Source organism: Quercus lobata, chromosome 6 (assembly GCF_001633185.2).
Source record: "Quercus lobata isolate SW786 chromosome 6, ValleyOak3.0 Primary Assembly, whole genome shotgun sequence".
NCBI classification, from domain to species: Eukaryota; Viridiplantae; Streptophyta; class Magnoliopsida; order Fagales; family Fagaceae; genus Quercus; species Quercus lobata.
Window position 1 is genome coordinate 52,919,259 of NC_044909.1, and position 23,501 is coordinate 52,942,759.

At 35.6% G+C, this 23,501-nt stretch overlaps 2 protein-coding genes across 2 annotated transcripts; both read right to left on the reverse strand.

The window, feature by feature from the left end:
• Positions 1–1,595: 1,595 nt before the first annotated feature.
• On the reverse strand, positions 1,596–7,255 carry LOC115994446 (eukaryotic translation initiation factor 3 subunit D-like). The gene is made up of 3 exons (XM_031118607.1): positions 5,380–7,255; positions 2,772–2,821; positions 1,596–1,945 (listed from the first exon to the last, which is right to left on the reverse strand). Exon 1 carries the CDS (start codon positions 7,099–7,101, stop codon positions 5,383–5,385), a length of 1,719 nt encoding a protein of 572 aa, XP_030974467.1. The 5' UTR covers positions 7,102–7,255; the 3' UTR covers positions 1,596–1,945; positions 2,772–2,821; positions 5,380–5,382.
• A 1,545-nt stretch (positions 7,256–8,800) lies between these two features.
• Positions 8,801–14,580, reverse strand: LOC115950676. Its single transcript, XM_031067896.1, has 7 exons — positions 14,357–14,580; positions 13,435–13,514; positions 13,082–13,152; positions 10,576–10,646; positions 10,405–10,486; positions 9,898–9,947; positions 8,801–9,128 (listed from the first exon to the last, which is right to left on the reverse strand). Exons 1-7 carry the CDS (start codon positions 14,471–14,473, stop codon positions 9,060–9,062), a joined length of 540 nt encoding a protein of 179 aa, XP_030923756.1. The 5' UTR covers positions 14,474–14,580; the 3' UTR covers positions 8,801–9,059.
• Positions 14,581–23,501: the final 8,921 nt, after the last annotated feature.

Here is a 23,501-nt window from a genome sequence, read left to right on the forward strand (position 1 = left end):
TTTTAAAGTCAGCGTTTTCAAGCCATGCGTTTCAGCCTTCTTTTTTTTTTTTTTTTTTTCCTGGACGCGCATTTGTCATTGTTCATTGTCCATGAACAGTAATTTTAGGTTTATGAACAGTAAAAAAAAGTGAACAGTAATTTTCACACATTAAAAAATTATTTTATTACAGTGTTTTCAGTTTTTAATTTTCAGTTTCAACAAAAATAAATTGTATCTAAACAGACCCTTATAATATGAATATTTCAATTTTCGAATTTCAATAAAGGAATATAGAAAAGGCAGCAAAGTTTATCACAATTGCCGTGCATAGCTGTATGAAAAAGATTGCTCACTTGATTTTTTTTTTTTTTTTAGGAATAATTGCTTGATTGTTTATCTGTAAGTGTAACACAGTATCAATAAATATCAACAATATAGTACAAAATTTATGAGTGATGAAACATCACAGAGGCCCATTGGAAGCAAATGATGTGCTTGTAATGGGTCTCCCTGTCTTTTATAGATTATCCTTTATCGTCCTCTTAGAATTTTCAAAAACAATGCCTGGGCCCTAGTATTGAACCACCACTCGACCTCTTCTCCAATGCTTCACCAACATCTTCATTTAATCAACATAGCCCCCTGATTACACTCTTGGCTGTGGCCTATCTGGTCATTCTTTACAAGCTCATATTTTGCAAAGGGTGCTGTTTAGGGGTGCTAATGTGATAAAATTTAAAATAAAGTATTTACGTTTTTTTGGAATGTGGAAAAAACTAAACATGTATTAAATGTATGTCAATTTAAATGGAGAAAGTCAAATCATTTTGTGATAAACCACAGCTGAAAAGTAAAATTTTGTCAATTTCCTATGCATTGGGATTTGTGATAGATCATAAATAAACCACAACTGGTTTATTAACAGGTGTTGTCCGACACCTGTTGACAAAGTCCTTTTGCAAATTGATTTGCTTCTTGCTAGTGATTCTACTTTACAGATCAAGTTTAGGTCTAGTGTCTAGTAATACTAGACCCATTAAGATGATGACATGTGTCTACTTTTGGACATGTGTCACCATCTGATCAGGTCCAATGCATTTATGTGACACCATCTGATCAGGTCCAGTGCACTAAATGCAGTGCACCAGACCTAAACTAAGTCCCTAGGTTACAACCAAAACTTAGTGCACTGGACCTAAACTAAGTCCCTAGGTTACAACCAAAACTGCACTAATTAGTGCACTGGACCTAAACCAAGTCCCTGATTTACAACCAAAACTGCACTGGTACGACTTTTACATGGACTATTAAATGGAAGCTACTGCACATGCTCATTCCAACCTTCCGTTAACCAATGCAGTTTCTGATTGAATGTTTTATAAGTACTCGAAAACTGAACCAAGCACTCAATTGGCTTTCGTTCTCAAGCTATTGAGAATGTTTTTGACATCTCTTTTTCATTTATTATGCTTATGTTTTGCACAAAGCTAGTGGGCGTGTTAAAATCAAGAGTGTTGTCTGAAGAGCTCAACACGCGTCAGAAATGAGCATAAATGGTCTTTGTAAACAACGTAGCAAACCATAAAAATGCTAATATTTCTAGAACAAATATCTGTCACTCCAAGAGCACATCAAAATTTGGTACTTGAATATCTTTTACTAATATGAGAAATGCGTTTTACAAGAGGCTAATTTTTCTAACCAAAATCTTCGGACTAAGGCTTCTTGTTGTACCACTCCATAATCTAAACTTACACGCAGGCCAAATAAATAAAAACAAAATAATGTAGATTGTTACAGGAATTGATTGCAAAAGTGTTTTTCTTCCTTGAAATTCAGAAAACAGAAATCACACATTTTCAGATGAGAAGAGAATAAGCACCATGATCTTTTTTCTACTTGAGGAGTCGACAAACAAATTGCTCACCCTGGAAGATAATATTAACCAAGGTATTATCCCAACCTGCAGTTACACATTAAGAGACCAGTTAAGAACTTAGAAGTAACATTGAGAAACCTGTATGCATCACAATACATGCTTTAAGAAAATGGCTCTCTCTCTCTCTCTCTCTCTCTCTCTCTCTCTCTAACACACACACACCATTTTTCAACTTTCAGGATGCGTATTATACAAATTTAACTGAGTGACACAATTGCACTCATGGCCCTACACTTCTATGTAGGATGATCTTTTTGAGCGAAAACGGTAGCTATGTAGGATGATCTAATGAGCTGAGAAACTTGTCAAACATTTAATTTATATACACCATACAAGCAAAAGAATCTTAAATTCTTAATATAGGATAGTTCTGAAAATTGTGAATTTCCAGAGGTAAAAAGAATTCCTGATTTACTTTTTCCCCATTAAAAGAATACGATAACAGTCAGCAGCAGATTTAAAGAAGAGGGTTCTTAAATCTTATGTGTAGAATCTGGACATCACATTGCTCCAGGAAGTACATAATTTCAAGCGCAAAGAAGTATTCATCCCTGTATATCTGTCAACAGTAATCATGATAATACCAACTACATTGCTTCCCCCACCCCCACCCCCTTAAATATCGGGTTGCACTAAATGTTCTTATCTTGATCAATAAATTTCCTCGTTATCTTTCTGAAAGTTTGTCAGCAATTTAAAATACAGAACAGCAGGTATAGGAAGTGAGGCTCAGCCCAGCCATCCTCAAGGGGGAACTAGCCTAACAACTTTTCCATTCTTCACAAAGGGTTTCTCTCATATAGGATATATGAAAATAACAAAAATAGAAAACAAGTTAAAGGCTGTTTACCATAACATTGTTGTTTAAAGTGCCTCCTGCCCTCCAAGATAGCAACTTCCCTGCCAAAAAAAAGAGAGAAAATTTTTCATTATGCGGAAGCAGGCCAGGAATATTCTCAATTAGTTTGCATTTTTTCCTTGATGAATATCCTGAGGCAGAGACAGGAATCTTTTACTTGGGCACCATTGGATATTAGAAAGTACAGCATAATTTTATTAGCCTAATAAGTATTGACTTGGTGAGGCCAAATATATACCAAAGAAGACCTCAAATGTCTTCTTTTTTTTTTATTGGTTGGGAAGGTACCTAAGACCTGCTTCTGCTCCTACCACCTATCATTTGCCTACTTAGTCTATAATCAGGTTAGTTTGCAGAAGCATCATAAGCTGATCAATCAAACCACAAGTCCATAGAGTAAAAGAGCAGGGGTGTAAGCAAACATAGCAAATTGACCACAAAATATAGCTAGTTTATAAATTCTTAAGATAATTTTGAAAATTCTGCCAGACAATTATCCAAAAAGAAAATTACTAAATGATGCAGTGATCATGAAAATCAACATTCAAAAAACAAGTTGAAGAAGGTACGTTTAAAAATCCTCAGTTTGAACACAGCCAATTAATAAAAATGCTATGGGCTATGGAAAACAACATTCAAAACCAAGTGGAAGGTGTTTAACAATCCTCAGTTTGAATACAGTCAATTAATAAAAATGAAGTGGGCTTTCAGCATTTTCTTTAAAAAATTTTAAAAAAATAAAATAAAATAAAAAAAAGAATCCTTTCCTGGATTCAAGAAAACTAAAAAGCCCTGAACATGAAACCACCTTTCCCTCCCCTAAACTTGGGAGTTGTACTTATTAAATATTCCAATGCACCAATCAATAAGCTTCCTTGAGCAAAAAAGAGGTACAACAGAAAAAGGGGGGAATAAATCACATCAACAAAATGACCACTCAGGAAGGTGAATATACTGCCTCAACGCCAAAAGATGTATTCTGATTTCTGAGCAACTCCGCCAATACCAAAGTCATTGTAGCACCACACTATTCCACAACCGTTTCATCCATTTATTGTCATGGTTTAAGAAAAAAACGTGTTTCGCACTTGCAAGACATCGATAAAATGCACTGAAAGAAAGACTAGACACATTCTTTTTATGCCCAGAAAATATTCAATTCATAAGCCAAAATCAGACCTTCCAGGTCACTGTTGCAATATATAGAGACACTTATTGCATTTTTCAGATTAATTCCAACAAAATGTAGCAACCAACACATCTCCATGACTTTTCACCAATAAAGATTAACTTATTCTACTTCTAGTTTAATAACTCAAGCCCAACTATGGTTGCAGTAGCTTTATGCGTCCTAGAGTCATTTGTTGCAAGGTAATGTGTACACAGCACATCATTCTATCAAGAGGTATAAAATGTCTTGTTGACCTCCTTGCCCCCATTTTCATCCATAAAATTCAATTCTACAATTACAGTTTAAAACACAACATTTCCCTACTTCTTACTTAAACTACATAAGAAAATACAGACTTCAACAGAGAACAGAGGAAAATTTTTCACTTGGAGAGGTGTCAATCAATCTTCCACAACAACAACAATGACAAAGCCTTAGTCCCAAAATTCAACCATGGATCCTCAACAGATTAGATTGGGTTAGTCACAGGTATTCTTTTTCTCCGTTCTATCCTATCTAAAGACATGCTCTCTGTTACTCCCCTAATTGACACGTCTTTTTTTTATTACTTCTTTTTCTCCAATCTTCCAAAAAAAAAAAAAAAAAAAAAAAAAAAACAAGAATATACAAAGATGTTTTGTAAAATATAAGCACAAAGAGCCTCACAAACTGTCAGAGGCAATCACAGTCCATGAGAGAAATGACCATAGAAGGTTAGAATATAGATATACACATACATACATAAATGGTTAAACAAACACACAGCAAAAAGTTCACAACAGCGAGTAAAAAATCCATCACCTATCCATTATCCAGTACACATTATAAAGAGCCATAAGAATCTTCTTAGAAACACTACCTATATCTTTTACCACATCACACGCTACTCCATTAATAAAACATAAATTTTTTAACTCAACTTGTTAACTTGTACCATCACAACATGATAATGACAATCTCACTAAATTTTTCTAAATATCACCAGTTTCAACTTTCAAAGCAGGGCCTACTATAGGATGGTATAAAGCCATTGAAGCCCGGCAATGAAGGCATGCCAGTTAAAAGGGATGGCATGTTGGTTCATGATTGAGCAATGATCACATAAAACTCAGAGAAATTCAGGCAGTAAATAAAACAACTTCAACAGAAGTTTGGTTCATGTCTGATGGCATAATTTGGGACTTTCTAAAAAAGTGAAAGATAAATCGTGTATGTTTTGAACACACACAGCACAATATCATTATATTGCATGACTGATCAAGAATTTACTAATACTAACATTAGAGCGTGTGCGAATTTGTTCGTTACCTAAATATTCTTTCAGGTAAAATAATAAGTTAGTCAAATTCTAATTCTCATATCCAAGAAAACAAAAGGAAAGACTAAGTCTAATTCTCATTTAAGTTATGTAAGATCAAGAACCATTACCCTTCAAGCCTGTGCAACCACCTCCTTCTCCTCCACATCATTTGTAGCAGCATTTGGCTCTGCACTCTCAGCATCCTCCGTGGGTGGCTGAACCTGCTCATCCTCCGGCAGTGGCTCCTCCACATAATCATTCTCGAATGCATCCGCAGGCACCTCATAGATCCTAACTTGTGGTTTGGCTGGGTCCTTGACAAGCACATACTTCCCCTCGTTCAACTTCATACACAAGTCCACAATGGACTTCACAATCCCCCACATATTTGAAGTATTCAAATTAATCTGTGAAGCGAACTCCCTTGGCTTGTACCCAACAACTGCCAATATCACATGGTTAAAATGATCACGAGGATGAACCCTAGAGACATACCCCAGTTTCATCATATCGGCACTAGCTAGCAAAGCCTGAGCCGTCCATTTGGCCATCTTATTCGCATTGTTCTTTAGCTCAGTGGCCAACACAGCACCTCTCTGAGTCTCGAGCTTCTGCCTCCAATCAACACCCGAGTATTTGGAGTCGAATTCGTTGAGTGCATTCAGAGTTAAGAAAGACCTCTGATTGTTAATCTCAACAACACTCTGTACCTCACACCGAGCCACCAAGTACATATCGTTATCGAGCTTCCAGCGCCTATAGCGATATGCCACAGAGGCAACCTCTTCTCCTTCACTGGCGAAGGGATTAGGCTCTTCGAATGCGACCTTTTTCCCATCCCTAATGAGAACCTGCTGGGAGAAATTCTGGTTGATGTAAGCAGCCTCCACGCCGAGGGAATAGGAGGAATTGATATCGTCCTTGGCCTCAGGCAAGGGCTCCTGAGAGGTCTCGTGGACAGAAAGCAAATCGAGCTGAGAGCCATCACGCTTATCGAAGAACAACTTGTTCCCGACCCTCTGGACCACAATGTCCCACGAGTAAACCGACCTGGGCGCACACATGAGGGTGGCGAGGATCGTGTCGGTGGCGAAGACGGTGGCTTTGTCCTCGCTGGCGAGGCGGCGGATGACAGGGTCATCAGTGGTGGTAACCTTGAAGAAATTGCGGTTTTTGAAGCGCTCAAGGCGGCGCTCGTTCTTGGGAGTGATGCGGTCAAAGGATCGATCGTAGAACTCGAGTCCGCCGCAGAGGAGGAGGTCCTCTGGTTCGGGGACTGAGAAGGAGAGCTTGGAGAAGGTGGAGAAGGGGATCTGATCGAGCATGTTCCATTCGGGCTGGATATCGACGGAGGATTTCAAAGGCTCTCGGCGCATCATGTTGTTGGCGTTGGAGCGGTTATTGTTGTAGTGACGGTCGCGGCGAGCACGTTCCTTCTCTGCCTCGCGCTTTTTGGCTTCGACTTCCTCGTCGCGGCGTTGAGGGAGCTGGCGCTGTTGCTGGAACCTCCACTTGGGGCCGAACTTGGGCTTAGGTGGAGGCTTGCCGTCGACGAGACGGAAGGAGGAGTCGTCATCGGCGGCGCCGGAGGAAGGGAAGGAGTCGTCGTTGGAGAAGTCGAAGACGGAATCGGAAGGGTTCTTGTTGCGGTTCTGGTTCTGGTTGTTGTAGTTGGTGCGGGTCCAGTCGGCGATACGGCCAAGCTTATCGGAGCGGGAGAAAGGGGCGAAGGGGACGTTGACAGGGAGATTTAGGTTGAGATTGGAAGAATCGGGAGGGCCCCATCCGTCAGGATTGAATGGGACTTCTCCAACTTCGAACTCTCCTCCTCCTCCTCCTCCTCCTACCATTTTGTGAAGGTGAAACTGAAGCAAATCTGAAGGAGTAGATACAGGGCAGCGGCTTGGCTTTTGAGTTTTTGAAAGAAAGGGTTTTTCTTTTTTTTTGAGAAAGGGTTTTTCTTCGTTTGCGGGTTTATGCTCTTTCGGATTTGGGGAGTTTGGAAATTTGCAATTTATTGCTCTTTATTATTATTATTATTTTTTTTTTTTTAGAAACCACTGTTCTTTATTTATTTATTTATTTATTTTTAAGATTGCTCTTTACTCTTTACTAACTGAGCTTGTGTTTTCTTCTCAAAAAAAAAAAAAAAAAACTGAGCTTGTGTGTAATTACAGTTATATCCTTGTGCTATAAGGATGAGTTTTCTCAATTTAGGGAATGTTTAGTTGGAGGTAGAATAGAGGGGGTAGAAAATAAATGGGAAAAAATATGATTGAGTGTTCTTAGAGAACCTCACCCATTACACCCTTTACTGGCTTATATTTCAGAAAACAAATAAATAAAGTTAAAGAAAAAAAAGTCAAAATGTATCATTCATCTCAATTTGCAATTTATACTTATTGTCCAATAAAACTATAGGATTTAATTTGTAAGTGTTTAAAATGTCGTTAAAAATATGAAACATTTCGATATAAAAGTTCCAGTCTTAAAAATCTAAAATATTAACATAGAGGATGCTTTAGAAGAAGTAGCTTTAATCAATGAATAGGAATAAAATTAAGATATATCAAATAAACAAATAGTTATGATATTTTTTAGCAAAAATAAAATGGCTTTTGACTTTTTGTGGGAGAGGCAACATTCACGTTAAGAGACTTTTTAACTACAAGAAGATTTCAAAAAGTGAACAATAATTTTTTAAAATTTGATGAAACCACAAATTAATAATATGTATATTTTACGTTATCAAATGTCAATATAGGAATATAGAAAAGGCAGCAAAGTTTATCACAATTGCATTGCATAGCTGTTGAAAAAGCTCATCACTCAATGACACTCATATATATTATATACTACAAGATATGTGAGTAATGAAACATCACATAGGCCCATTGGAAGCAAATGATGTGCTTGTTGTAATGGGTCACCCAGTCTTTCATAGTCTATCGTCCTCTTCGAATTTTCAATAATAATGCCTAGGCCCTTGTTTTGAAACACCACCAATTTTGTAGCAGATGTACACTCGGTGGTATTGCACTTTTGGCTATGGCCTAGCTGGTTATTCTTTACAAGCTCATATTTTGTACAAACTAGAAACTTTTTTTTTTTTTTTTGATGTACACTCGGTTGTACAAACTAGAAACTAGTTTAGAAGCAAAACTGAACTGGTACGACTTTTACTTGGACTATTAAACGGAAGCAGCTATGATGTGGAAAGTGGAAAGTGGAAACCAAAGGCAATACGATACATATGCTCATTCCTACTTTTCGATAACCAATGTAATTTCTGATTGAATGTTTAAAAGTACTAGAAAACTGAAGAAAACACTTACATATTTGAGAATGTTTTTTCATTTTTTTATGCTTATATTTTGAGCAAAGCTAGTGGGCGTGTTAAAGTCAAGAGTGTTGTCTGAACTTTGAAGAGCTCAATACTTGCCAGAGTCAGGAATGAGCATGTATGGTCTTTGTAAACAACGTAGCAAACTATAGAAATGCTAATATTTCTAGAACAAAAATCTGTCACGCCAAGAGCACATCAAAATCTGGTACTTCGAATTTCTTTTACTAATATAAGAATTGTGTTTTAAAATAGGCAAATTTTCTAACCAAAAACTTCAGACTAAGGCTTGTTGTTGTTGTTGTACTCCATTATCTAAACTTACATGCAGGCCAAATAAATAAAAACAAAATAATGTAGATCGTTACAGGAATTGATTGCAAAAGTTTTTTTCTTCCTTGAAATTCAGAAAACAGAAACCACACATTTTCTGATGAGAAGTTAATAAGCACCATAATCTTTTTTCTACTTGAGGAGTCGACAAACAAATTTGCTCACCCTGGTAGATAATATTAACCAGGGTATTATCCCAACCTGCAGTTACACATTAGGAGACCAGTTAAGAACTTAGAAGTAAAATTCAGAAACCTGTATGCATCACAATACATGCTTTAAGAAAATGGCTCTCTCTCTCTCTCTCTCTCTAACACACACACACACACACACCATTTTTCAACTTTCAGTACGCGTATTATACAAATTTAACTGAGTTAAACAATTGCACTCATGGCCCTACACTTCTATGTACGATGATCTAATGAGCTGAGAACCTTGTCAAACATTTAATTTATATACATCATACATGCAAAAGAATATTAAATTCTTAAAATAGGTTAGTTCTGAATATTGTAAATTTCCAGAGGTAAAAAGAATTCCTGATATCCTTTTTACCCATTAAAAGAATAAGATAACAATCAGCACCAGATTCAAAGAAGAGGGTTCTTAAATCTTATGAGTGTAGAATCTGGAGATCACATTGCTCCAGGAATTACACAATTTGAAGCACTAAGAGGCATTCATCCCTGTATATCTGTCAACAGTCATCATGATAATATATATTTTTTTATAAGTACAGTAATCAGGTTGCACTAAATGTTCTTATCTTGATCAATAAATCTCCCCATTAACTTTCTGAAAGTTTGTCAGCAATTTAAAATACAGAACAGCAGGTATAGGACATGAGACTCAGCCCAGCCATCCTCAACAGGGAACTAGCCTAACAATTTTCCCATTCTTCACAAAGGGTTTCTCTCATACAGGATATATGAAAATAATAAAAGTAGAAAACTTAAAGGCTATTTACCATAACATGGTTGTTTAAAGTGCCTCCTGTCCTCCAAGATAGCAATTTCCCTGCCAAAAAAAAAAAGGAAATCTTTCAATATGAGGCAGCACACCAAGAATATTCTCAATTAGTTTGCATTTTTTCCTTAATGAATATGGCAGAGACAGGAATCTTTTACTTGGTCACGTTGGATATTTAGAAAGTACAGCATAATTTTGTTAGCCCAATAAGTACTGACTTGGTGAGGCCAAATATATACCAAAGAAGACCTCAAATGTCGTCTTCTTCTTTCTTTCTTTTTGTGTGTGTGTGTGTGTGTGTGTGTGTGTGTGGGGGGGGGGGGGGGGTGTGGTTTGTACCTAAAACCTGCTTCTGACCCTACCACCTGTTGTTTTCCTACTTAGTCTATTATCAGGTTAGTTTGCAGAAGCATCATAAGCTGATCAATCAAACCAGAAGTCCCTAGAGTGAAATTGCAGGGGTGTAAGCAAACATATCAAATTGACCAATGGCAAGAAGCATTACCAAAGGGTTGCACAAGTCGCTGAGATATGGTGGCAACAGGAACCCTCCAAAACCAGCAAATGAGCACAAAATATGTCAAAACCTGCATGAACAACCAAATCAATACAAATCTTTGGGGCTCAACAAGGAAGCAAGTTAACTTGTCAAAATCTCAAAGTATTCCAGAGGCACCTTGAAAAGAAACAGAACTTTCAGATACAAATCATATGACATTTTCATTTCCTTGCTATGTGATTCTTGATCTGCAAATCAAAAAGAAGTGTTAGAAGCTTCATTTTATATAGAAAAACAAATTAACAGAAGCCACATAATTTCTAACTTTGAATACATGAAAGATGGGAAAGAAACAACAGGAATTAATAATTTTAAAAGGAATAAACAAATAAAGCACCAAATCCTCCACGAACACAGCACAAGGATACTTAGGGTCATTTTTAAGGGTAAAACTTAGATACAATACCTTAGGTACCCCTTTTATAATTTAGCCACCTAATTAGTTAAATAACTCACCTCAAAGGTGTTGACACTGTCTCCTTCTCCATTTCTTTCTTTTCACCATTTTTTTTTCCTGTTTCCTCTGTTAGAAAACCTACAAGAAGACCCCAAAACCCATTCTAGCTCCTCACACTCTCTCAGACTTCTAACTTTTTTAAGAAATCGAGATTTCAGAAGGATGAAGGGGCCTGCTATTCTGCTTGATTCGGTTCGTGAAATTGATAGTACAAGCTGATTCCAAATCTTCCTGATGCATTATCGACCCAGATTACTGCCAGGCTTCCTGGAATTTGCTACTTCAATGTGCAGTTGGTGCCATGGATGTGGGTGGCAACTGTTATGAGTCCTGAACTATTTAATTTAAGAAAGGAGCTTGGAACAACAGAACAGTGGCTATATCTATTGACGAAGGTTGAATAGGATAAACTTTTGTGGCATGCTTTGGACCCTTCATCAAGAAAATGGCAGAAATTTCCTATGATGCCCAATGTTGTTCATGAAGATGAATCTAGGAAGGGTTCTGCTGGGCTTTGGATGTGGAACATGGTGGGTCCAAGCATTAAAATTGCTGAAGTTATTTGAGGCTGGCTTGGGTGGTACCGTGGAAGGACTCATGGGACTGCGGAAGAATGATTTTCCCATCGTCCTTTTGAAATCTTAATTTCTTCAACAATTTAGAAATCTGAGAGAGTGCAAGAAGCCAAAGAGGTTGGGATTCAGGGGTTTTCTCGCTGGTTATCTAACACATCCATGGCAAACAAAAATAAAATAAAATAAAAAGAAAGAAACAGAGAAAGAGACTGTGTTAACACTGTTAGGTGAGTTATTTAACTAGACAGGTGGCTGCATTTTAGGAGTACCTAAGGTATTGTATTTAAGTTTTGCCCTATGTTTTATATGTTTGTTTATTTTATGGTTCACATGATGGGGGAATGATGGGCAGCCAGTTGCATTAGGATTTACACTTTACATTACATAAGTGTATTAAAAGATAAACAGTTTGTATAATAAATCTAAAGAAATCTTTTTTTTTTGATAAGTAATAAATCTAAAGAAATCTAGTAGGCAGAGTCCCCAAGATAATGAACTGCATAATCATTAAACACCAAGCAATGGCCATAACAACTAGCATGTCCATTTCAGGTCCAAAGGAAAGAGAAGAGAAGATGGTTTGTTCCTTATTTATTTTCTAACAAAATCTCTCATCCATGCAAACCAAAGCAGACAACCACCAAAAATAATAAAAGCAGATGTTGACTAAAATTCATACCAGTTATAAATCAATTTATGCCATGAAAATACTTTAAGCTTTTATTTTAAGCAATTAACCACTCACTAGATACACATAATCCTTAAAATATCCCACATGAAAGTATATTCTACTAAATTTATAACTTGATCTAAAGGCTGTCTCATACTCATAGTCATAGGACCATGACAAGGCCAAATATATTCAGACTTGAACTGGGATGTAGGCCACATATGATGAGCTTACCGTCTTGAGCTCTTGAGCCAAATGTCAGCCACATCAAAATAAATAAACATTGTATACAATATTTTTAAGATAGTTAACACATTGTGACGAACAAAGTGCTCAAAGTGGCAGGGCCATGAAAGTCACATTCTCTAATGCCATTAAGTGCACATGCATAACTAGTATTCCTTGTGATGATAGTACCAGAGTCAAGGCTTTCTTCATCAGAGATCTTTAGAACAAAATAGACAAAAAGTGAAGTCCAAAAGACATGGATTCTTCTAAATAAAAGACTTTGCTTTCTTTTCTCTACTTTGAACTGCAACAGCACAAATGACATCAATTCAAGCCAGCTCTTCAACTCTTATACTTCATTTAAATTGTTTATCCAGCACCTAAAAATAAATGACCTAGTTCATTCCAACAATTAATCTCTATTCTCTTTGCCAATCAACTTCACCCTTGAATAGCCTATATGGATCAACAATACAGGTTCTAGAACCTAACCATCCTGAAAACCAATATCGTGCTAAGTTCCACAATTGTAGACAAATTTATTAATCATTGATTGGTCAAATAGGTCTTCACAATACCTGAAAAGCCCAATTTATCATTCAAGAAATTAGATTCAAGATTATTTTAAAAATGTTGACACATCTCTAAATGAGTAAATATAAAGCAGATGAGTGGAGTTGCAAATAGTCTCACAGTTTGCAAGTTCCTTCTCCTTGGCAGCTGCTAACCTCCTAAGTTTCGCAGCTTGTGCAAATGTGGATGGCCTGCAATTAACAAAGAAGCAAATCATATTGTATTCATATTTAATACACACTCATTGAAACTGTCAATTTGAAACCAATATAACCCAAAAGGAAAGAATATATGCTCAAGTTTTTCCAAAAAAAAATGAAACTAAACAGAAGTTAATCATATCAAACGAGAAGCTATAAACATCAGAACAACTCAATTCTAAATGCCCGTGGCATTGACAACAAACTGCGATATGATGGATTTCGACGGTGAGGTTGGAGAAAGACTTTTCATAAACCTCTAGAACCACTCACTGTGACAAGGAGCTCGCCTCTTTCAAGAGTTGCTTTATCTCTCCACGAAACTGGATTACTGTAGCATTAGTGGATCCTCTCTGCAAAGAAACCACATGACCAAAAAAGAGTATTTTAATAACAGACAAATTAAGTATAAATCAACTTCATGTGCCTCACTGCCAATATTTATTAACAACATCAAATAAATTGACAACCTTAAAAGATTTTTATCCCAAATATCCACACTATAATTACTTGATTCCTGTACAACGGATAAATACAGTTTGGCAGCGTTTTTATGAGAATCTGAACTGTGTCAATAACTAAGTTAATTTTTTCTTAGATTTTTGTTTGATTGGCAAAGAACATTGGGAACTTTGCTTGCTCCTCCTCTTTTTTTTTTTTTTTTTTTTTACTCTAGACTTCTTCTTTTTTGTGTGTTGCTTAGCTCATCTGGGGCGAATGCCCCTAGATCACCAAGCAACTGGTTTTGGCGGGTGGGATCAGTTGCCCATAGGTTTAACTAGCCAGAGGCGAGTCTAAATGGCTAGTGTGCCCTTGTAAAAGGGCTTCCCCAGTTCCCCCTTGCTTTTCGACAATAGAATCATTATAACCAGGCAAAACCTAGGTACAATTCTATAGGTGTGCATGATCTTAGGTTCTCCAATTAAATTCAACCACGTGGGGGTGCATTGAACAAGGAAGCACAATCAGTGTTATCTTAACCTATTGACAATTAAATTCAACCACGTATACCATTGTTTGAAACCAACAAATTGCAAGCTAAACTCATAATCTTGGCATTTCAGAATTGTGAATAAAATCAGCAAATTTCAGAAAAAAAAAAATCTATCGGAATCTATCAACGAATATCGTAAATCGTAAGCAACACGCAACGCGGTGTCACGTGAGAATAATTGAAAGTTGTATAGATTCTGACCTTCTTCTTTAAGCGTTCGAGCCACCCGGAGAGGAGCTGAAAGGTGATGACAATCGTGAAGGTTAAAGGAGCTGCAGCCGATACTCGATGCCCCACGGATTCTACCTCTTCTCCCATCTCTCTCTCTCTCTCTCTCTGTGCAAATTGAATTGGTTAATTTGGTTATTGATCGGGGCGGGAGGGATTAGACTGGACTACTGGACTCGTGGGTTCTTGATTTAGATTTTAGAGCCCGGTCCAAGATCAAGTTTTTTTTTTTTTTTACTCGTTAAACAAATAAAAAATCAATAATAATATATGAGAACTTTTTATATTGAATTTTTATTTTAAAAATCCAATTGAGAATAATAGTCGATGGTGGAAGAGCATGATTAAAATTAATAGTTAAGTACAAAATTAAAATCATAATGTTAATTAATACTAACCTTTAAATATATGCATGTGCTCACGTGCGTGTATAGCCTTTTTTTTTTTTTTAGTTAATCATTTTCATTCATCATAATTAGGGGTTGTTGTATTCCTCAATTACAAAATATATAAGGGCGTGATGATATTTATATACAAACAAATTATTTTACCTGTAAAAAATTAACTAGAGAGCAAGTTTTTCTTTCATAAAAAATTTAGAAATAGCATGAGATTAGGAGTAAGGAAACCGCAATTAAAAAATATATATATATTGTTAAGACCTTTTTTTTTTTTTATGTGAAACAATTAAGACTTATTAAAGGTTAAAAAAAAAAGTTTTTGAATTTTTTTTTTTTTTTTTTGAAAACGTGAGTTTAAGTAGTTGGAGCATTTTAAATACTTGAATAAAGAGTATTCTTATTTTGTAGACAATGTTTTAGTACAAGTTAGACTTGTATTTTTGGGTTTAGCTTACATCCAGTATTTTTTTAACTGGACATCTTCTTTTGTTTTAAATAACAATAGTAAGTAGTAGTGGGTTTTAATCTCCACATTTTATTTAGTTAGTGGGTGATGTGGTAGTTTCTCATCAAAATAAAAGGAAATTCCAGTTAAAAAAGTATTGAAGGTAAGCCAAACCCTATATTTTTATTCAACTATCTTTTAATTTTGTCTCTACTTAAATTTAGGAGTGTTGGGGTATTTTTGAACAAACAAAATGTTCAATCCAAGTAAGAAAAGCTCATTAAATAGTAGTATAGATAGTGATTGTTCATATTTTATAAATAATGTTTTAGTGCAAGTTAGACATGTATTTTGATTTAAGGCAAAAATGCAAAACTAACTTTCTAACTTTCAGTCATTTTCATTTCAGCCCTCTAACTTTCAGTTTTGTCATTGCAGTCCCCTAACTTTCAATTTTGTCAATGCAGGACTCCGTTAGAACTCAGTTAGGGGCTGTCATTAATTGAGCCAAAACGACGTCGTATTGGTTTTTTTTTTTTTTTAATTTCAGAATTTAAAAAAAAAAAAATTTGTAAAAAAAAAAAGAAACCAATTCAGAACTCCATCACCAAACTCCATCAGAAATCCATCACCGAACTCCAAACCACATTGCTACCGGTGTTCAGGATCATGTATGCGTACTTAGGTGGGGTTCCAATGCCGATGCGTGTGAAGTACTCACCGCTGCCTGAGGTTAGATCGGAGATGATTGAGTAGCTAAAACTTAGGCCCAGACCTCTGCCTCTGCCACGCTTGGCTGCTGCGAGGGAGAGAAGAGAGTCCACTTGCAGCGCATTGCGTTGGAGCTTGAGGTTGAAGAGCTGGTCTAGGGTTTTGTTGAAGGAGAGGGAGTCTATGTGGTGGAGTTGGAGAGTGGCGGTGGAGGTGGAGGTGGAAATGGAATCTGGGTTGGCTTCGGTGACGGTGGAGAGAGATTAAGATTTGGGTTCGGGCCATGAGAGGGTGGTTTATGGAGCAATGATGGAGTTTTGATGGAGTTCTGAATCAGTTTCTTCTTCTTCTTATTTATTTTATTTTATTTTATTTGTTTTTATTTTTTATAATACAGATTTGTATCTTTTTCTTTAAATTCCGAAATTTACTTTAAAAGAAAAAATCAAAACGCCATCGTTTTGGCTCAATTAACGGCAACCCCTAACTGAGTTATAACGGAGTTCTGCATTGACAAAAATTAAAAGTTAAATGACTGAAATGACAAAACTGAAAGTTAGATAATTGAAATGAAAAAGACTGAAAGTTAGAGGGTCAATTTTGCATTTTTGCCTTGATTTAACTATTCTTTAGCTTTGTCTCTACTTAAACTTATGAGTGTTAGGGACTTAAGGGTATTTATGAACTAACAAAATGTTCAATCCAAATAAGGGAAGCCCCTTAAAAAGTAGGTCAGATAAGTAAGAAATTCTTAAATAATTGAAAAAAGATTCTAATTGGTTTATCTAATGTAATCATTTATATCTATTCTATTTAAGGGGCTTCTAAGCTGTTTTCTTCTTCTTCTTCTTCTTCTTCTTTTATTTTTGTAAAAAACTAGCACATTTTTATTTTTCTATATTTTATACTATTATTTAAGGGGTTTTCAAGCCGTAAACTCTAAGTGTTCCAAGCCACAGAGTCATGGACTATTCATGATTTTTCTTTTCTTTTTATTTTTTTTAATTTTAAATTTTATTCCACTTAAACAATATTAATGCATAAGGGCATGAAGATTGCACATATAAAAAATAAAAATATATATAGATGAAGATGTGAAATTTGATATGTTTTGGGGATTTTTTATTTTTCTTTCCTTCATCTCTATATTCTATACTACTTGAAAACGTGAATTTGATATGTTTTAGATTTTTTTTTTCCTTTTTTTTTTTGGTTTAATAAATCATATAAAAAAAATGATAGATGAAGTTGTAGAATTTGATATGTTTTGGACTTTTTTTCTCTTCCTTTTATATATATCACTTGAAAACATGAATCTCATATGTTTTGGGTTTTTTTTTTTATTTTTGTTGGTTCCCTTTCTTTTATGGGTTTAATAAATCATATTTTTAAAGACCAGATTTGAAATTCTAGCCCAACGGATAGAAGGACTGAGGTCCAAAAAACTCAAAACAATGAATTTGTAGAGAATGGGTTGGAAAACTAGGCTCTAACGAATCAAACAGACACAAACGTAGATTTAAATGACAAGAAGAAGTAAATGGACAGGTTTATAATGAAGAAAAATGTCCTCGGCAAAATCCGAGGAGATCTGTTCTTATATTTTCTTCCATATTTGATTACAAAGTCAATTCTTGATGCTACAGTAATTTTCTCTATTTTTCCCTCCTCCTTAATCCATGGAGGATCTCTTCTATTATATAGTTCCTCTTGGACTATCTTGATCCTACACTTGTTGATCATTTGAGCCACTACTTGAGTGCTTGTCCCATCAAACACCTTCTTTGGCTTTCTGTGAGTTGTGGTAGCCAAGATAGCACTGTTCAGGGGTCTTCTCCACATAAATGCGGCCAGAAAGTTAGCTGCAGGGCATTTAATGTGGTGGTAGTAACTTTTCCTTAGATATTTCCTAACTTCCATTCTTCCAGTACGTTCATAATGCATGTCCTTCTTAGTGGAATTTCCTGGAATGTCATTTTGAGTGATAGAATACGCATTTGATCTGTGTTTTGTTCATCCAAGGGGATGCTTCTCCTTAGACCACCTTCCACAGCCTTTCTGTTTGAATTTTACTCATGGGATTTTGAGATCGACACCCTCACTACCAGTGGCGACGCCACGTTGGCCCTAGGGTGTTCCCAGGAACACCTTGAACTGAAAATATATATATATATAATAATTAAAATTTTTTGTTTGTTTAAAATCGTAACTAAGCAAGCCCACCAGGAAAAAAAAAAACCAACATCAATCGGTAAAGCAAACCCACGGATTCTCAAAAAAAAAAAAAAAAAAAAAAAAAAAACCAAACAAACCAAATCCTAATATACTGAAATCAAATTCTCAGAAACCAACGGACGGCACTTGAAAGAAAGAAAGAAACCTAACCTAAAGTCTAAAGAAAAAAACCTAACCCATAAACCTAATTAACTGAGCTCCAGAACGGCAGAATGCAGCCAGAACCAACGGATTGCCGGATTGGAGAAGGAGATCGGAGATCAGATCGATCTTCCTTGCCTCAACATGCTGCCAGAGTCCCGACAACGCCGCCTCTCAACCTCAGGCCTCCCTGCTCCCTCAATCTCAAGGTATTTCATGATTTCATCTCTGTCTCGGTCTCTCTCTCTTCATCTTAGTTTCTCTTTATTAATATTTACCCTGTTTTTGGCTTTATCCGGTGTCGGTGTCGGTGTTGGTGTAAGGTGTTGGTGAGATTATTAATTGTCTTTTAGTGTTGGTCTTGGTGTCTTTTGGTGAGATACAATAAATTGGCTTTATCTGATTGGCTCTAGTCTTGTGATTGGGGCCATGGGGTATTGGGGTAGGGTAGTGCAAATGTGTTGTGTGCTAGTGCTAGTGCAAGTGTGCAACTAATAATTAATAAATATGGTTGTGCGCTATGTGCTAGTTGATTGGTTCAATTAATGGTCATAAAATATGTATTGAATCACTCTTTTTTAGACTTGGACTTAAGCTATATGGCTTATATATTTTTGTGTTGCACAATTTATTGACTTTTTTTTTTTTTGTTAAGTAATAGTGTGATATTTCAAGTATCAAACAATCATAGTAATTAGTTGAACTAATTAATTTTGTTTGTTTAGGATATTAATTAACCAATAATTAATTGGGGAAAGCAACTAATAAACAATAATTAATAATTTAATTAACCAATACATTATAGACAAATAAATTATATTATAGTAGGCTAAACAACAATTAATAATTTTATAATTAATAAAACAACAATATAACAAATTATGGTTTATAAAAGACAAACAAATTAATGAAACAACTAAACAACAATACATTTTGAAAAAATTCCTGGAGCCCTTATTGGAAAAAATTATGCTTCTTAAGGAACACCCTGGAAAAAATTCCTGAAGTCGCCACTGCTCACTACTGTTTATCAGATCTCGGACCAACTAACATCCTCAGCTAAGGCCCAAGGCCCAATATACGGATTTGGGCCCTCACCCCTACAATATTAAAGAAAAAAAAATGATAGATGAAGATATGGAATTTGATATTTATTTTTTTTTTTTTCTCTCTCTATACCACTTGTAAACTAATCGGTAAATGGAACTAATATTTTGTTTACAGAAGCCGTGTTCATTTGTTCTACTCTATAAAATTTACTTCTTTCTATTGGGATTTGGTAATGTGAGGACTAAGGTAATTGTACAGGACACTCCACTCAAGTTTGAAAATGTGAATCTAATATGCTTGGTTTCTAGTGCATTAGGGGTCCCTTCCCATGCGTGTGCCCACACTATAATGAACAAATATTGATGTTGATGCGCAGAAACTCTTCTATTTTTTTGAAAAAAGTTAATAGTTTTCATTCATCGTAATTTGAAGTTGCTATATTTCCTAATCACAAAAATATCTAGAGGGGTACTAACAAATTTTCAAATGTTATGTGCAAGACATGTTTTTTAAGAGATTGTAAGACTTTTTAAAATCAACTCAAAAGTAACAATTTCTATTCTTACTATATTGGATTGTGTTTATTGCAAAATATCTTAAGGAGTATGTAGCATTATAGATTAATTAAAAAAAAGTATAACAGCATATAAAATTCGGTACATTCGTTAAGGATGTTGCAATAATATACCATCTTATATATATTGTACAATATTCTTGTAATTGTAATTTTTAATGACTTATGAATATATACCATACGAGATTACAATACTCAAAATTAATGGTTAATATTTGAGTGGTACCATACCCAAAAAAAAGAGTGTGAATTTATGCCTTTTATTTCTCTTAGGTTCTCCGGCCCCATTATGTTCTTTATTTTGGTTTTTGAACTAAAAAAACTTCCGACTAGTGTCATCTCTCTGCTCCTCTTTTCTTCTTTCTTCTTATATAACATCTCCCAACTGCTTCCATAGCCATCATTCCTTCTCTCCAAACTAATTTCTTAGCTTATATAACAATACAAACAAACAACAAAATACACAAATTTCATAATATCGCATAAGCTTATCTGCCTATTTTCGAACATAAAATAAAGTTTATTTTTAGAGAGTTTCAACTTATGGCGTCCGTTCTTGATGATAACTTTTTATCATCAGATCAAAACACCAATTAATTTTTTGATGTAGGCGGAGATTAAATCTCAGATCTCTTATAAAATTGAATGTCTTATGCTGTGACATGTCAACCAATAACTTACAATCAAAATGGTCATTAAAAGTCCATTATACCAATGCAGTTACTCTTTCCTATGCAGTGGTAAATGGTAATGGTGTGGTGAAGTTTCTTTGTATCACTTTTAACACCAAATGCCCTAAGTTTTGAGATTGTAGAGGCCAACTCCACTGGCAACGACATTTTTCTTGAGATGGAATGAAGAAAGGAGTTAGGAAAATTGAGAAGAAAGTGCAATTTTCAAAATATTTAACAAGTCGAAATGTAATACTTGGAGATATGGGTTGTGTGCTTCAAATTCAAGTGCAACGTTTTTTAAAAATTTAAGGGATTGGTGAATTTTTTTTGGAATATTAGAGGGGTAAAAGTATAATTAATTAAGAGTGGAGATGCGCTTCATTACTGTGAGGGAGTGATTTGACAGAATTGACATAGACCATTATAAGTGTGTTTTGATTTTGATTTATATATATATATATATATATATATATTTTATAAAGAAAAGCATCCAAACTTTTTTTAGTATCCGACTATTTTCTCGAGTATATGTAACCCCTCGTCCCATACACACACCACATTATTACAAGGAGGAATTCTTTGGGAGTGACCCCAAGATACTGGTAAGAGATTTTAAACCCAATATCTCATGGATATCATGAGGTTTTAACAACCACTTAGTCAATCCCTTGAGATTAAACATATTTTAATCTTATTCCTTATGTTTTATGTTTTTTGTTCATTAATGTTAAACTAGCTAGTTCTAATTACTTCTGTGTTTTTTTGTTTTTTGTTTTAGGCCAAATAAGAATTAGAGAACTAAAATTTTTAAATGAATTGAGATGAAGAAGCTAGAGTAAAGATTAGTAATGGAGATTAAAAATCTTTGCAGTTGTGATTTTGTTGTCTCTATCTTTGTTATGTGTATTTAGCTATATAGACATGCTGGATTAGGAATTTAGGCATCTTTTGTATTGGTTTAGTGTCCGTGTTGTTTGGCCTTGAAAATGGGTATTGTTTGGTTCATCTATCCAAATCAAAGAATATTCATTTTCTTTTAGAAACGTTCTATAACATAACCAAGGTCAATCTGATCCATCCACCATGTACCTTTCCTCCCTGAGCCCACCTCCTTCTATGGTCATCACCACTTGCCATCGCCATCGTTGGCGACAACAGTGGCCCGACCTTAAAGTTACCCCTCAACTCTTAGGCCTTGTTTGGATTTAGTGTTTTCAATCACTCATCACTCTATTTTCATCGCTCATCACTCAAAAACTATGGGTCCCATACACCTCTTATTTGGATCAGTTTCCACTTTTTGTTTCCATCACTCATATCTCAACAAATTAAGTTATGAGTGAAAAAAAAAAAAAAAAAAACTTGTTTTTGAGTTATAAAAACAGAGTTATGGTAGCAAAATGGTAATTTCCCTCACAGAATGGGACCCACAGTTATAGTGTTATCACGTCACAGTTCAAGCTTTGCTCCCCACCAACGGTCATAATTTATTTTCAAACCAACCAACATTTTTTCTATACATCACACTTCATTTTCTTTTTCTTTAGCTCCCAAACCCACTGCTCTACTCCCTCCCATTCTAGTCTAAGACTCCATCTGAATGAGAAGTTTGGTATTGGTCGATTTCTTCATTTGGCGTCCTCTATTCTTCGACATAGATAAATTAAGTATGCTTCAAACGTATAACAACAAAAATGAAGAGTTCAATCAAATGCTTGAAGGTTCAAAGAAATGCTTAAAAGTTGGAACCAATACCAAATTGAAGAACATAGTCAAGAGCTTCCATGGTAAATTTACAAACTAGAATCTACAGTGCAATTAACTCATCAAACTACAAACCTGATTGACACAAAACAAGTAGTGAAATTCAACTCAATAATCAACTTAATTCCTTTGCCATAGTCTCACCCTTTTATTTCCTCAGCAACAACACCCACATGGCAAATTCCAATCTCCACCCAATACTCAACATGAAATCCCAATCGAATCATTACAATTTGAAACCAATACCACATAAAAAAAAAACAAAAAAAAAAACCATGTATACTAGTATCCATTCCTCATTTCACCTATCAACATAGACATAGAAACAACAACGACAATAAAGAAATAAACTCTATTGAATACCATGACATCCCCAGAAAAATACACTCATTTTTTGCCTAAAATTTCAGAAAAGATGAGGGAAAAATTCATACACTACTCTTGGTAATTTTCCTTCGAGCTAAACACCTCGTAAACGAAGGGGTAAGAGTGACGGTGATCGGAACTCTATGAGCGATGAAGGGGTAAAAGCAACGGTGAATGTGAAACCTCCAGTGGTCAATGCAGCGAGCTATGCTGTCTGATTCCTCATATTATCGACCACCATCGATCTGATTGAGGAGCAGAGCACGTAATGAAGTTTTCTGGGTTTAGTGTCAAGGCTGAGGATTACAGAAGGAGGTCTATAACTACTTTCTGGGTTCAGTATCAGGGATAAGGATGGAGGACGGAGGAAAACTATCTGTAACGACCCCACCCCACTTATGTAGATATTTTTCGCTTTGGGGTCTCATATCCCCACGGTTTTGTTCTCCCCCAAAGCACATAGTAGTGGGGGAAAAGAGCGCTAACCACATTTGCGCTATACTTCAAAAGGACTAGTCACAATTGAGGCTCATTGTAGTTGTTAATAAAGCCTAGATCTACCTAGTAATTACCCGATGTGGGACTCATTACACACCCATATACATCACACAATCAATCAAATTGGGGCATTACAGTATCCCCTACTTAAATCCCTAACGTCCTCTTTAGGGCCCACTTTGTGAGGTAATATCTTTGAACCCACACGGGATTACCGGGTCAGCTCTGATACCATATTTAACGACCCCACCCCACTGCT

Excerpts from the sequence above, each read along its gene's own strand:
- LOC115994446 (XM_031118607.1), bottom strand. The coding sequence starts at position 7,101 with ATGGTAGGAGGAGGAGGAGGAGGAGGAGAGTTCGAAGTTGGAGAAGTC.
- LOC115950676 (XM_031067896.1), bottom strand. The coding sequence starts at position 14,473 with ATGGGAGAAGAGGTAGAATCCGTGGGGCATCGAGTATCGGCTGCAGCT. Across the intron at positions 13,515-14,356 it reads TCGAACGCTTAAAGAAGAAG|AGAGGATCCACTAATGCTAC; the intron begins GTCAGAATCTAT and ends GTTTCTTTGCAG. Across the intron at positions 13,153-13,434 it reads GAGGCGAGCTCCTTGTCACA|GCCATCCACATTTGCACAAG; the intron begins GTGAGTGGTTCT and ends TGTTAATTGCAG.